At 54.6% G+C, this 14,535-nt stretch overlaps 1 protein-coding gene across 1 annotated transcript in view; it reads right to left on the bottom strand.

Moving 5' to 3' along the window:
• Window positions 1-413: 413 nt before the first annotated feature.
• NFAM1 (NFAT activating protein with ITAM motif 1) overlaps window positions 414-14,535 on the bottom strand; it is a 33,816-nt gene continuing 19,694 nt past the window's right edge. The window contains exons 4-6 of the mRNA XM_007189304.2: window positions 11,248-11,346; window positions 2,374-2,460; window positions 414-665 (exon numbers count right to left, since the gene is read on the bottom strand). Of these exons, the coding sequence (XP_007189366.2) occupies window positions 606-665; window positions 2,374-2,460; window positions 11,248-11,346 (246 nt within the window). The 3' untranslated portion in view covers window positions 414-605. The remainder of the gene's footprint in view (window positions 666-2,373; window positions 2,461-11,247; window positions 11,347-14,535) is intronic.

The raw sequence follows: 14,535 nt of genomic DNA, 5'->3' as shown, positions 1-14,535 counted from the left end.
TGATGACCACCACTTAGCCACCTCCCCGGCCTCCAGCTCTGTCCCTGAGCCCAGCCCAGCCCAGCCTCTGCATGGTTCATTCTTGCCCACACCCCATACCCCCCCACGCCAGCCCCCTGATCTACTTAGTGTGGTCACCTTGTACTTTTGGCCTAGTTGGGCAGGGGGCGGGGAGGCGGGGGCCATTTGCCTAGTTGCTCCTTTATTCATCTATGCTGGGACCCCTGTGCACACAGTACTGACAAGGGTCCCTGGCTGAAACCTCCTGGTGGTTCAGGCTGGTGCAAGATAGCCCGTGTGTCTAGAGAGGGTAAGAAGGGCTCTGGGTGGTGTTCAGGAGAGCCCTTGGGGAGGGAGGGAGGGGCCCGCCTGGCAGAGGGAACAGCTTGGGCAAAGGTCCGGAGATGTGGCACACTCGGTGGGTGTGGCCGGGCTGCAGAACGGGGGGCGGGGCCAGCCAAGGCAAGAGGGCACCCTCTTAAATGTGGGTGTGAGGTGATGGGGCGCCCCTGGGGCCTCGCTCCTGGTACAGATCAAGTCCTTTGGAGGGACAGGCTGCCCCAGGGCCTCTCCAGGGCAAGACCCATGGGCAGGCAGAGCTTGTCCTAGAGATTTTCATAGACCAGGTTAAATTCACTGTCACCCTCAAATCTATGTTGTTTCTCCTGGAAAAAAAAAAAAAAAGAAATAAAAAACAGTAGGGAGGGAAAAGAACAAACTTGCACAACTTTAGTTTTAGGCAGAGGCAGACAAACAGATGGCTTCCCAAGTAGCTTTGACAGGGAGACCTGACCTTGTCCCCAAGCCCACCTCACCAGCCTCTTCTCCCAGCATTCCAGCCCATGCCTGCTCTCTGCCCTCCAACCCCACAGACGTCTTCTTTCCTGCCTTGGGCCTCCCCAGGTGCTCTTCCCTCTGCCTGGGGTGCTCCCTCCATCCTACCTGTTCCCTGGCTACCTCCTCCTCACTCTGCACCCCCGAGAGCCCCCTTCCCAGCTCTGGGCTAGTCCCTCCCCAGAGCCCACCCTTCACAGGGGGCTACAAATGTCTCTGCGTGTTTGTAAGATCAGTGACCCTGTTCCTGCAGACCCGAGGATCCTGGAGGGCCGGAACATTTCTAGTCATCCTGCCAGGACTTCAGGGCCTGGCACATGGTGGGCACTGCCTGGGACCGCCCAGACATCCTTGGGGAAGCCCTGCCTTCAATCAGAGCCTAGTTCAGGGATGAGTATAGAAAGGGCTTTGAGAATAGGAGATTCAACAAACAGAGTCAGCCTGGGCCAGCGGGGCCAAGCACTTGCTCCCCTCACTTCCTGATGGCTTTTCCAAGGTGCCTACCCACAGCCCTTGAGCTCCTGAATCCAACCTTGCACTTGATGGTGTCCAAAGCTCTGGTGTAGATGCTACTTAACTTGGAACTCATTTGAATTCAGGGGCAGTTGATTTTTCAGTAAAGTGTCACTCATCCACTTTACAGATGAGCAGACTGAGGTTTAAGAGAGAATCATGATCGGGCTTCCCTGGTGGCTCAGTGGTTAAGAACCCGCCGGCCAGTGCAAGGGACACGGGTGTGAGCCCTGCTCCGGGAAGATCCCACATGCCGCGGACTAACTAAGCCCGTGAGCCACAACTACTGAGCCCGTGTGCCACACTACTGAAGCCCGCCCCCCTGGAGCCCGTGCTCCGCAACAAGAGAAGCCACCGCAGTGAGAAGCCTGCGCACCGCAATGAAGAGTAGCCCCCGCTCGCCCCAACTAGAGAAAGCCCACGTGCAGCAACGAAGACCCATCACATGCATGCATAAATAAATAAATAAATGTATTTTTAAAAAATGAGAGAGAGAGAGAGAATCATGATCAAGTGATATGCCTTAGTTCCCATCGTGATAATAACGAAGCCCTGTCCAGACCCTCCCAGGCTGGCATCAGTGTAGACTCCAGCTCCCAGCTTTAGCCACCTTCAGCCTGGGGACAGCTAGAAGCCAAACACGCCTGCTTTACTGGCCAGTGTAGACACTATACTGTGCTCAGTGGTAGTTATGATTGCTCATCTTGCACGGCGCCTACGGGGTCCCAGTACAGCATTTGATCCTCATGGCAAATCTAGGAGGTGAGTGCTGTTAGGCTCCTCAGTGTACAGACGAAGAGAAGCAGGCACAGAGGTTAGCCCCTTGGCCAGGGCTGCACAGCTGGTAAGGGGTGGAGCAGGGGTTCAAATCTACCAGACCTCCTAACCACTAGGCCAGCTGCCTCGGAGAGAGGGCTCTGATTCAGCAGCAGGTGGCTCACTCCTCTGGTCCTATTGACCCCATTTCCCAGATGAGGAGCAGGACAAATGGAGTAAGAGGAGGCTTGCTGCCCAGCCCCTGCGTACCTGGGAGAGCAGGTCCTGGGGGGAGGGCGGGCTGCTGGCCTCACTCTGGATGCAGTCGTAGACCTCGGTCTCTCGGCGCTGCAGGTCCTGCAGGAGACGTGGGAGGGTCAGAGAAGGGTGAACAGAGGGGAAGGGCCCCGGCCGCAGCGGCCTGCTATACCTCCCCGCTGCCTGCGGGAGCCCAGGGGCCGGGCAGACCTGTGAGGGGACACCCACTGCCCCCCGCCTCGCCACTCGCAGTCACACGGCTGCACCTGTGCACCTGCCGTTCCCTCTCGGAGGCATCTTACCCCTTCCCCGCTGGTACAGTGCCACTCCTCTCTGTGCCCCTTGCCACCCCCTCACATCACCTCAAGGCTCTAGTAGAGTCTGTGCTCAGCCCGGTGGGCTCTCCAGGCCCCCACCTACCTGGCAAGAGGAAGGGCCCAGGCCCCCTCCCACCGTCCCTGCCCGTCCTTAGTTCCTTTGGTGCAGCCAGCAGCCCCCGGATGTGACTCCCATGGCCAAGGCTCCAATAGGATGCTCTCCTGGCATCACCCCCTCACTCCCCTGGGCCAAAGCCCTGCCCCTGTGAGGGTCCCACCCACGCATCCACCCCTCTAGGTCTTCCTTCACCCCTCACCCCAGCCTGTGCTCACAGATGACCTAGGTACCCGCTGGAGTCACATTCCTTTCCCACAGCTGTGCTTGGTTTGTTGCTGGGTCACTGTAGCTGTGGTTTGCACACTTGGAGAACAGCACCAAATGAGCTATGATGAGGGGGCTTCTCGCTCAGCTAGATGTGTGTCTTAGGGCCACACTCACTCTTGGCCCAGCTATGAACAGCCTGACCAGAGGCCTCAGGATGGTAGAAAGAGATGGAGCTTTGAAATCAGACAAGCCTAGGTTCAACTCTCAGCTCTGACACCTGCCAGCTATGGGCAACCCCGGAACCTCCCTGTGCCTCAGTTTCCTCATGTGTAAAATGGGAATAATTGTATCTCTCTTTCAGGCTCAATGGATGATTAAATGAGATATTGTACATAAAGGGCCCAGCAGAGGGTCTGGCAAATCACAGGTGCTTAATAACTGTTGAATGATCATTAAGGGAGGCTTGATGCCTCCCTCCCCTCTCTGCGGTCACAGCTTGGACCCTCCCTCAGACCCTGATGGGCACCGGAGTCCCAGGCAAGGGGCAGATGCTGCTCCTTGGGGGATGTCGGAACAGAGCTACCAACAGCCTAAGCAAGAGGCAGGAACCTTTCCTTCCCACGTGTACATGTCATATGGATGCCGGCTGGTTGCCAAGGAGGTGGTTTCCCTGGCAACAGGCAAGCAGGGGTTGCCGAGGCAGGCTGGAGAGACAGGTGGTGCTCTGAGGCAAGAGAAGGGAGGGGAGGTGGGGTGAGGGGAAGGAGGCTCCGAGAGGCAGCGGGGCGTGAAAACCTGTGTAATAAGCCATTTGGCACTTGGGAGACACTCACTTCAAGGGCATCACACACAGGGATGGCAAGGCTGCCCTAGGGACCTCTGCGTCAGAAAGAGGGAGGGTCGGGACTTCCATGGTGGCGCAGTGGTTAAGAATCTGCCTGCCAGTGCAGGGGACACGGGTTCGAGCCCTGGTCCTGGAAGATCCCACATGCCGCGGAGCAACTAAGCCTGTGCACCACAACTACTGAGCCCACGTGCCACAACTACTGAAGCATGTGCGCCTAGAGCCTGTGCTCCGCAACAAGAGAAGCCACCGCGGTGAGAAGCCTGCGCACCACAACCAAGATAGCCCCTTCTTGCCACAACTAGAGAAAATGCCCGCATGCAGCAATGAAGACCCAACGCAGCCAAAAATAAAGAAAAATTAAAAAAAAAAAAAAGAAAGAGGGAGGGTCTTGGAAGGGGGGCTTCCAACCTGCCTCCGGGTAGGGACGGGGGCAAGGCTGTCCCAGGGAGGAGCCCAAATTCCGGTGAAAGGCATTTTCCAAGGCCTGCCCTGGCCTGTTGGGCTTTCATGCCTGCCCAGAGCACTAACCACTGCCGGCAGGCCTGGCACACGGGATGGGAATCTGCTTCTCAGCAGCCCTGGGCCTCCACCGCCTGTGTACCCAGACCTGGATCCACAGATATGACAGCCCCCCAAGCTGGATGTTTCTGGTCACAGAGTGAAGGGAGAAAAAGGGCCTCCTGGCTGACATGTCAGCAGGAGAGCAGATCTCGGGTCCCACAGATGGTTCCCTTCTCCCTCGTGTCCAGTCCACGTGGGCTGCCCACCACGCATTAGCCCAGAGAGGCCCAGAGATGTCTCAGGTCACACAGCCCCTCCCGCCCTCCGCTCCATGAGCTCCCACTGGCCTGGGCACACAGCTAAGTGATTTCCCAGCCAGAGAAGAGCATCCTGACCTGGGACCCCACAGGCCTGTGCCCCCCACTGCGGGTGGTCATGCTGTGGGTGGGAGCAGCTGCAGGGCTGAGGGCAGGGGAGGCAGCAGAAGTTGCTGCCAATTAGCAGCTGCTGAGTGAAGCCTCTGACAAGTCCTGACCTGCTGGGCTGCATTTGCGTGCAGGGAGGGGCCTGCATCACTAGGCTGTGAAATGCAGGGCAGCCTTATCAACAGGATACCTTCTTGGCCTTCCTTGATGGTGATGGGGACGGCCTCCCTCGGGGTATGCCTGCGGGGAGAAGGCCAGGCCTCTGAATGGGCTGGGCTGGGCTGGGCTGTACTGGGATACCAGTCTGGGATCCAGGCCCTCTGAGCCCTTTGCCTCCTGCTGCCCAGTATGGGCAGTGATGCTGAGCCGAGTGGTCACCAGCCCTGGCAGAGGTGTGAAGTCCATGCCAAGGCCTTTGTCCAGGTGGGCTGAGGCCAGAGCTGAAATCAGCTGCCCTGAGCCAGGACCTAATCTGAGGGTCCTGGACATTGGTCCCCCTGTAATACCCACCCCTGTCACCAAGGAAACACAAGAGCTGTGCTCTCATGGACACCTGCATGTTGAGATTTGCGTGATGCCCTCTGCGGGGCAGACGGGTGAGATCTGGGGGCCTTGTTGAGCAAGGAGTGGTACTCAGGAGAGACAGAGCACATCTGCTCTAGGTCAAGGTCCTGGCGTGTCTGAAGTAAACAGCCCACGGCAGTGACAGGAGTCTGGTGAGGCAGGGCTGGGTTTGGCCTCCAATGAAGGCCTCTTGTGCCAGGCTGAGGAGCTGGCAATGGGGAGCCACTGGAGGTTTCTGAGTGGGAAGCGACAGCATCAGTGGTATGTCGGAAAGGCCCCTCCTGCTGCCATGAGGAGCGGGAGGGCTGGGGGCTGAGAGCAAGAATGAGGCACTGGGCCAGGCAGAGGATGGAACACAGCTGAGGGGGGGTAGTGTCCAGATGCTTCCGGGGAGCGTGAAACCACAGTGCTGATGCCCCACATTCGCCATGGAGCACCTACTCTGTGCCCAGCACCGAGCCCCAGGGAACCCCAGCCAGCTGGGAGCGAAGAACAGGCCTCCACTCAGCTGATCGCTGAGCACCTACTATGTGCCAGGTACTGGCTGGTGCGGCAGAGGGCACCAGGCAGACCACAATCAGAAAGAAGTCAGTGGCCATAAGGGCCACGCAGAGACCCAGAGAAGGAAGATGGGGATGTTGGCTCATGGAGAGGGTGGGGAGGTCAGAAAGGCCTCCCTGCAAAGGTGCCCTCTGAGCAGAGAGCTGGGGAGTGAGGGAGCAGCCCCTGGACGGCTCCAGAAAGGACAGTCTGGAGGGGAGGGCACAGCCAACACCAAGGCCCCGCTGCGGGGTGGTCATGGGGGGCAAGCCTGGTGCATCTGGAGAACAGCAAGGAGGCCAGTGTGCCTGGAGCGAGTGAGTGAGGGGAGAGACAGTGGGAGGGCCTGTGGGCAGCGCTCTCAGAGACCACTGTCAGGGCTCCGGTGTTGACTCTGAGTGAGACAGAATCTATCTCACTAGACGGCCGAGGCGGTCATGAGAACGTGATCCGCAGACCTCCAGCTCCAGGGATCAGCATCGACCCGGGGCCCCAGCTGCTGGGCTCTGAAACTCATCATTACATGTGCACAGAGGCCACCCCTCCGTGGGCTACCGCCAGCCAATGGCTGAGCTCGGCAGGGATGTCGTCACAGCCTCCCGCCCTGGGAGACCTGGGGCTCCTCTGACTGGGCTCCCCGTGGCCTGCTGAAGCTTCCCTAGATGGTGTGGTGGTCGGTGCATCCTCTCTGCCTTCCTTCGCCCTTTCCTTTACCCAGGATGAGATCTGCAAGAGTCTGACGGCTCTCCCAGTCTTCTGCATTTTCTCTCACAGGTGGTTTCCCTAATAAAACGATCACACATTTACCCCTGTCTTGGTGTCTGCTTCTTGGGGGACCTAGACTCACCAGGGGCTCTGAGCAGAGCGGGGTGTGATCTACGTTTGGATGGGATCACTCTGCTGCTGCTGGGTGGAGCACAGACTGTGGGGCAAGGATAGTAATGGGCCAGCTGATTAGAAACCAATTGCAGGACTCCAGGCACGAAATGGTGGTGGCTCCCACCAGCGTCAGCCCTGGAGGGGTGAAAAGGGTCAGATTCCGGATATGTTCGAAATAAGATGTGCTGATGGATCCGATATGAGCAGTGATGGAAGGAGAGGAGGAAAGGGCAATTTCAAAATGTTTAGCCTGAGGATCAGGAAGGATGGAGCAACCATTCACTGCATGAGGAGGACCGTGGGAAGAGGCACTTCGATGGGTAAAGAACTGGAGATTGGTCTGAGAGAGAAGCCGATGAGGGGTCCAAATGCAGTTGCTTCTGGTGTTCAGAGGAGGTGTCTGGGCTGGACGTATAAATTTGGGAGTTGTCAGAGTGTAGAGGGTCTCAAAACCTTGAGGCTGCTTCACTCCCAAGGAGGGGAGTGAAGGTCAAAGAGAAAGGGCCCCAGGCCTGGACTCTAATGTTTAGAGGTCAGGATTTCTCTGGTTCCTAAGAAGGAACCAGGGATGGAGGCTGAGGAGGCATGGTAGTGAGTCAGAGGGGCATTAGGAGAGAGTGGAATGTTCTGGAAGCAAGTAAAGAAAGTGTGTCTAGGAGGAGGGAGAGCTCAATGGTGTCAGATGCTGCTCATCAAGAAAGATGAGGACTGGGAACTGACCACTGGGCTTAACAATGTGGAGGTCAACGGTGACCTTGAGAAGGAAGGCTTTGGTGGGCAGAAAGAAGAGGTGTGCAGAAAGCCTGACTGAGTGGGTCGGAAAGGAGAGAGAGAAACTGAAGACAGGGAATTTTGACAGATCTGTTATAAGGAGTCGTCGAGAAAGGACAGGGTCACTGAAGGTGGCTGTGAGCTCAAGATAAGGAATTTAAAATGGAAGAAATCATAGCATGTTTGCAAACTGTAAATGTAATACTGTATCATTAGCCCTATATTAAAGGTTATGAAACCTAGACTCAGAAAGTTTAAGTAGAACCCGTGAGGAAAAGAACTAGGCTTTCGGACTTCCCTGGTGGTGCAGTGGTTAAGAATCTGCCTGCCAATGCAGGGGACACGGGTTCGAGCCCTGGTCCGGGAAGATCCTACATGCCGCGGAGCGACTAAGCCCATGCGCCACAACTACTGAGCCTGTGCTCTAGAGCCCGCGAGCCACAACTACTGAGCCCACGAGCCACAACTACTGAAGCCCACGTGCCTAAAGCCCGTGCTCCACAACAAGAGAAGCCACTGCAATGAGAAGCCCGCGCACCGCAACGAAGAGTAGCCCCCGCTCGCCGCAACTAGAGAAAGCCCGCGCGCAGCAACAAAGACCCAACAGAGCCAAAAATTAAATAAATAAATAAATAATTTATTAAAAAAAAAAAAAAAGAACTAGGCTTTGAACCCCAGTCTGTTTGGCTTACTCCAAATCCATGCTCCTTAATAGGTTAACTTTTCACACACAAAAAAACTGGAGTAGTACAGCTTTTTTTTCCTGTCACAATATATCATGAGCATTTTTTCACATGAATAAAAAGCAAAAATTGACATAATCAGAAGGAGAAATATACAATCTACAAGCAAATGGGCAGATTTTAACTCAATTCACTCAACATCTGATAGACAAAAAAATCAATAAGGATATGGCATACTTTAGCAACACAATCAATAAACTTGACCTCACTGACATATATAGAACACTCACTCAGCCATGCACAATGCACATGAAATATAAGCCAACAATAAAGCAAGTCTCAAAAGACTTCGAAGGATTAAAATCCTACCGAATGTATTCTCTGATCACAGTGGAATTCGTGAGAAACAAAAAACAGAATGATAACTAAAAAATAAACGTTTGAAAATTAAGCAAAAGACTTTTAAATAACTCATGGGGCAAGTGAGAAATTTAAACTGAAAGACAACAAAACTATGACATATCAAAACTCGTGGGATACAACTAAAGCCATACGTAAAGGGAAGTTCATAGCCTTAAGTGCATAAATTAGGAAAAAAGAAAGATTGAAAATCAGTGATCTAAGTATCCATCCAAAGAAAGTAGAGGAGAAGTATACAAAAATCCTTCCCTGGATGTTGTCCACCGTCACCACTCTTGTTCACCATCACTGTCTGAGGCAGTGCGATAAAACAAGAAAAAAAGAAATAAAAGGTATGAAGATTAAAAAAGAAGAAATGAAACTTCCATTATTCATAGATGACATGACTGGGTTCATAGAAAATCCAAAGGAATTTACAGAGAAACTATTAGAATTAATTAGTGAATTCAGCAAGATTACTCTCTATATAAAGTCAATATACAAAAATCAATCATATTTCTACATACCAGCAATAGACAATTAGAAAATAAAATTAGGGACTCCCCTGGTGGTCCAGTGGGTAAGACTCCGCACTCCTAATGTAGGGGGTTCAGATTCGATCCCTAGTCGGGGAACTAGATCTCACATGCATGCCGCAACTAATAAGCCCTCATGTCGCGACTAAGGAGTCCACATGCCGCAACTAAGAAGCCTGCATGCTGCAACTAAGACCCAGCACAGCCAAAAATAAATGAATAAATTTAAAAAAAAAAGAAAATTAAATTAAATTGGGGACAACACCTGTACCCTGAAGCCCTATTATGAGTATTAATGAGATAACAAGTGTAAAGTCCTACCACGGTACCTGGCACGTAGTAGGTACTCAACAAATGACTTCGTGACATCATCATTGCTCTTGTTAACGTCATTCTTGTCTGCCCAGGTCCAACCCCAGCAGCTAGGGACTGGTCTCAAGGGCTAGCAGAGTCTGCGGCCTCCCTTCACATCTCCTTTCCAGCCCTAAAACCTTTTGAAGCCACCCTGCAACCTGGCAGGGCCTTTGGACCTCTTCCTCACACTCCAGAGAAGTCAGCCTGAGCCTCAGAGAAGTCTAAACACAGGCAAGAAAGATGTTCCATGCAAAAGTGAGTCTCTTCCATTAAAAGTAATCTTGGAGAAGGATATTTATTCATGTGAAAAGATGTTCATGAGCTATTGTAACATGAACAAAAATAGCTGTACTACTCCAATTTTTTAAAAAAAGTATGTGTGAGTGTGTGTATGGGTCTCTTTGTATGTGTTTACAGAAAAGACCGGAAGGTATAGAGGTCAATGTTACTAGTATTTATACTGGAAGAAGATAGGCTCAGGATGATGGCTATTTTCTTCTTTTTGATATATATAGAAAGATCTCGTGTGTGTGTGTGTGTACGGAGAGAGAGAGAGAAATGTTTTTATTTAACAGCTGACACCAGAATTCCTCCTAGGGAAAATACCACGATGAGTTGCTGGGAGAGAAGAGAGAATATGGGGAAGTGTGGGGCCACGTGGGAAGCAGTGGCTGCTGGAAATTCCCTGGGGTGGAGAGGCTGAAGGCCCCATGAGAGCTGGCCGTGTTATGTTCTATTTGGGGTTATCGGCGCTGCCCTGTAGGAACGCTGCCTTTGCCTCGTCCCCATCTGCCTCATCCTTAGTAAACCGGGCCATATTCTGAGCACCCTCTGTGCGGGGTTTCGTGGACATCGAGGAAGGACCTGAGTTTCATGTATGAGTCTGGGTGGTGGGGACAGGAACAGCCACAGCACATACAGGCAGGGTCCCAAAGCATGCCCTTGGAGGACCTGCAGGACCCAGACATGGCTGTGCACCTCCCAGGTGCGGAGTCAAGACCGCTACCTGGCGGCTGGAGGCCCCGTGGAGTTGAGACCCCAGCTGACACTGGGTGGCATTTATTCTTCACTTTCTCCACAATGAGCACATGTTACTTGTTCAACTAAAATAGATGTAACTGAAAAAAGAATGTCTGTCACCATCCCAGCCACTGGGCAGAATGACCACGTGCTGACCAGATGGGCAAGCCGGGCTGGGGGAACGAACAGCATCCCAGCCGTGTCTCTGCTTGACTGTAAGGACATAAAACAGTGTGTGTGTGTGTGTGTGTGTGTGTGTGTGTGTGGTGGGGAAGGCGAGTGTGAAGAATTGAAAATCATTGTTGTGTTAAGGGCATGGGACACTGCCTGACTTTTTCCTCTTTTTGTGATTCTTGTTGTTGCTCCGATGTTGTTTGTGCAATAAAAACAGGGAGGAATTGGTGAGCAGGTCAACGTCATTTGGTCAGATGAAGGACCTTTCTTCATTCCTCACCAACTGTGCCCTCACTGCCCCTCATTCCAGAAGTGGAGGGGCACGCCAAGGAGGGGACCCCAGTGGCACCTCATACCTACACTCTTTCCAGGGGCCAGGGCCACACACTGGTAACCTCGGTTCACCTACACAGAAATCCCTCCAGGCAGGAATTCTTGTCCCCAGTTTACAGGTGAGGAAGTGGAGGCTCACAGAGAGGTCACACAGCTGGTGCACCGACCGGGCCAGGGAACCAGACCCCGAGCCAGGCCTGAGAGGGCGGAGGACTCACTGTGTAGATGGATTCGGAGGGAGGCTGCTCCCGGCTGCTGGCAGCGCTGGGGCCCAGGCACTTCTGGGCAGTGTGCTTCCGTGGAGCCTGCATCTGTCTCTGTGGGGAAAGAAGTCAGGGCTGGGGACCAGAGGCTCTCCTTCTCCCCACCCCCGACCAGACCCCACCAGAGGAAAGGATGGCAGATTGTCATGAGGCCACTCAGAAGTGCATCACTCAGCACCTTCCATCCAACTTCTCCAGGGAAATGGGGCAAATACCTGCAAGACCTACATCAAACCACTCATCTGCCCAGGGACACCGGAAATGATAAAGATCCCGGCGAGGCAATTGCCCACCACCCAGTGCCTGGCTCTGGGGAGGGAGGCGCTGCAGGGCACAGTGCCAGCAGTGTGACAGGGTCCCCGGCTGCAGCCGATTACTGTGGGTGTTGCTGAGTGAGCCAGCGCAGGCCAGACCAGGTGTCCAGTCCCTCTCTGCCCCTCACTGGCTCCGCGGCCTCACTCAAGCACTTACTCTCTCTGGACCTCAGTTTCTTCAGCCATCACCCTCCTTTGTGAGATTGCTGCACAGATTCAGGGAGGTGATGAGGAAGTTAAGCACTCTTGACACTCGTGTGCCACTTATGTGGCCCTTGGCCAACCACACACACTCTGGTTAGCCAGGCAGTGTGAAGAAGGGGACACCATCCCTGCCCTCCTGGAGCTCAAGACCCGGTGGGGAGATGGACAATGAACCAGCAGTTTTACCACGCGTGGTTCATGCACTGACCGACAGGGACAGAGCCTCTGGCGCACGGGAGGGAACAAACGCCTCGCCTGGCAGGAAGGGATGTTCAAGGCTGAGAAGTTCGTTTGGAAGAGAGGGAGGAGAGGCAGAGGCAGCAGGTCTGGAAGAATTTAAAGACGGTCAGCGTGGCCGGAGAGGCGAACCTGCCCTGTTTGGGTCAGGATGACCATGCTGGGCTTCAAGAAGAGGGTGGATGGTGGAAAACATCTGAGGGCTTTAACCAGGAGACGCCAGGATCAGAAAGTGGTTTCAGAAAGCTCACGCTGGGTGCTGCGTGAAGCGCTAATGGTCGTGGAGGCCGGGGCAGTGGGCCTTCGGGAGGGTGAGGGCTCAGCTCCTTCCAAGGCAGAGGGAGGCTGTCCGGACGCCCCCCTCATCTCAGGCACACCACGCGGCCAGCAGTGAAGCAACACAGCCTCATCTCGGGGCAGGACCTAATTAAAAACCCTAGCCGCCTGCCAATCCCCAGACCATTTACTTGGGATTAGCTCTCGAGAGCTACTTAACACTCAGGCAGAAGCCAGCGCCACCCCAGTCACAGCATAATAATGGCTCAGGCCTACCTGAAGCCTCACTGGGAGCCAGGGGGGGCTCTAAAGGCATTACTTGCCTTATCTCCTGCGCCACTCAACAAACCTGCAAGACCAGTCTTCATATCATCCCTGTTCCACCCATGAGGCTGTGAAGGCTCAGAGAGGGCTGACAACTTGCCCGAGGTCACAGAGCCAGAAGTGGCAGGGGCAGGATTGGAACCCAGGTCTGTGTGATTCACCAAGACGCTGATCTGACAGTACCTGGAGTTTTCACTCCCCTGTTTTGTTTGAAAGTGTAGGTCTCACAGACAGATCGGTGCAGGCATCCGGGCAGCACTTTACAGTTTACAAAGAACTCTGGGACTTACTGTCATTTAATTCTCATAGTAGCCTAAGGAGGTGGGCATGGACTTCCCACTTGCCAGAGGGGGAAACAGGTTTGTCCAGCTAGTCATTGACTGCCCTTGGATCAAACCCAGATGCCCTGTTCTCAAATCTAGTGCCCCTCCCCTGCACCACCTACTTCACTGCTAAGGCTGGTGGTGTGGGCTCATGGGCAGAGGCTCTCCTGGACCCCATGGTGAGCAAGACCCAGGCCTGGCCTCGTGGCATTCCTATTGAGGCTGGTAAGTGCCACTGTGGGTTCGTGAGAAGGAGTCCACGTCTGCCAGGGTCTGGGGCAGACTTCTCAGGGCTTGCTTGTGCCCTGAACATAGGACAGGAGTCTGAGGAAGTGTCCCAGGCCATGGAAACAGTGCAATGTTATTACTGGGGCAGTGACGCTCCCTGGAGCCAGCCTTGCCCCATCTGGGTGCCCTGTCCCAGACCATCAACATTTACCCTTCCAATTGTGATTTTCAAATGAATAAACCAATCGGCAGCTCAGGAAACCTGTAGAGCCTCTGTTTCCCCCTCTGTGAAATGGGAGCGATACCATCACCTTGCCCACCTCACAGCCTGGCCACCTCTGACTCATCTTTCAGGTCTCAGCTCTCATTTACTCCATCATTCCTTCCATAAGCACTATGTGTCAGGGTCCCACAGACACTGGGGACACCAAGTCCCTTCTTTCTGGGGCTTATGCTCTGGTGGGGGAGACGGTAATGACACAGAAGCAAGGATGTGGGGAGCAAAGCAAGAAGAACCAAGCGAGAAGCAGGGAGACCACATTCCGGGCGAGGGGTGATGGAAGCCGGGGCTGGGGGTCGGGGCAGGAGAGAAGGGGCTGGATCCTGGACAGACTGTGGGCAGGACTTGCCGAGGGATCAGCCGTAGGGGGAGGGAGGGGGCAAGCACAGCACCAAGCCTTCTGGCCTGAGCATCTGGGGGCCTGGTGCCAAGTGCTGAGCTGGGGCTGACTTGGGGAGACTAAGGAGTGCTGTTCCTGACTGGGTGGGTGCAGACGCCCGTGGGTGCCCGCACGGAGTGGACGTGATCTGGAGCTCGGGGGTGGGGGTGGGGGGCTCTGGGCAGCCACATTGGGTGGGACTGTAATCCCGGGAGCGGAGCAGTCACGGAGGAGCGTAGACAGACGAGGAGAGCTCTGAGGAAGGGGCCTGGGAGGTGCCAATGTTCAGAGGCCACGAAAATGTGGGTGACCCAGCACAGGGCCACCGGGGGATCCTAGGACCAAGGAGGGAGTGTGCCATGGGGGAGGGAGACCTGCTGTGTCTGATGCCCTGCGAGGATGAGGACGGATCAGCATCGGAGGCTGCCTGCTCCAGGGAGCCAACCTTGACCCCAGGCTGAGCGTGAGCCCTCGAACCTGCTCTCAGGACAGGAATCATCTGCCTCTTCTGAGTCAGTAGCTCCCGGCTTTGATTCGTTTATCAGATGTGCTCCTGGCGTCCTCCATGCCTCTTCCTCCTCGGCCCTGTCCTCTCGGCCCCCGTGGCTGGCTGCCGGGCCTGTCTCTGGCCGGGGCTCCCACTGCATGCTTTGTTCCTGCGCTCAGCTCATGGTTCAA

Source organism: Balaenoptera acutorostrata, chromosome 11 (assembly GCF_949987535.1).
Source record: "Balaenoptera acutorostrata chromosome 11, mBalAcu1.1, whole genome shotgun sequence".
NCBI classification, from domain to species: domain Eukaryota; kingdom Metazoa; phylum Chordata; class Mammalia; order Artiodactyla; family Balaenopteridae; genus Balaenoptera; species Balaenoptera acutorostrata.
This window is presented reverse-complemented; position numbering and strand designations above follow the sequence as displayed.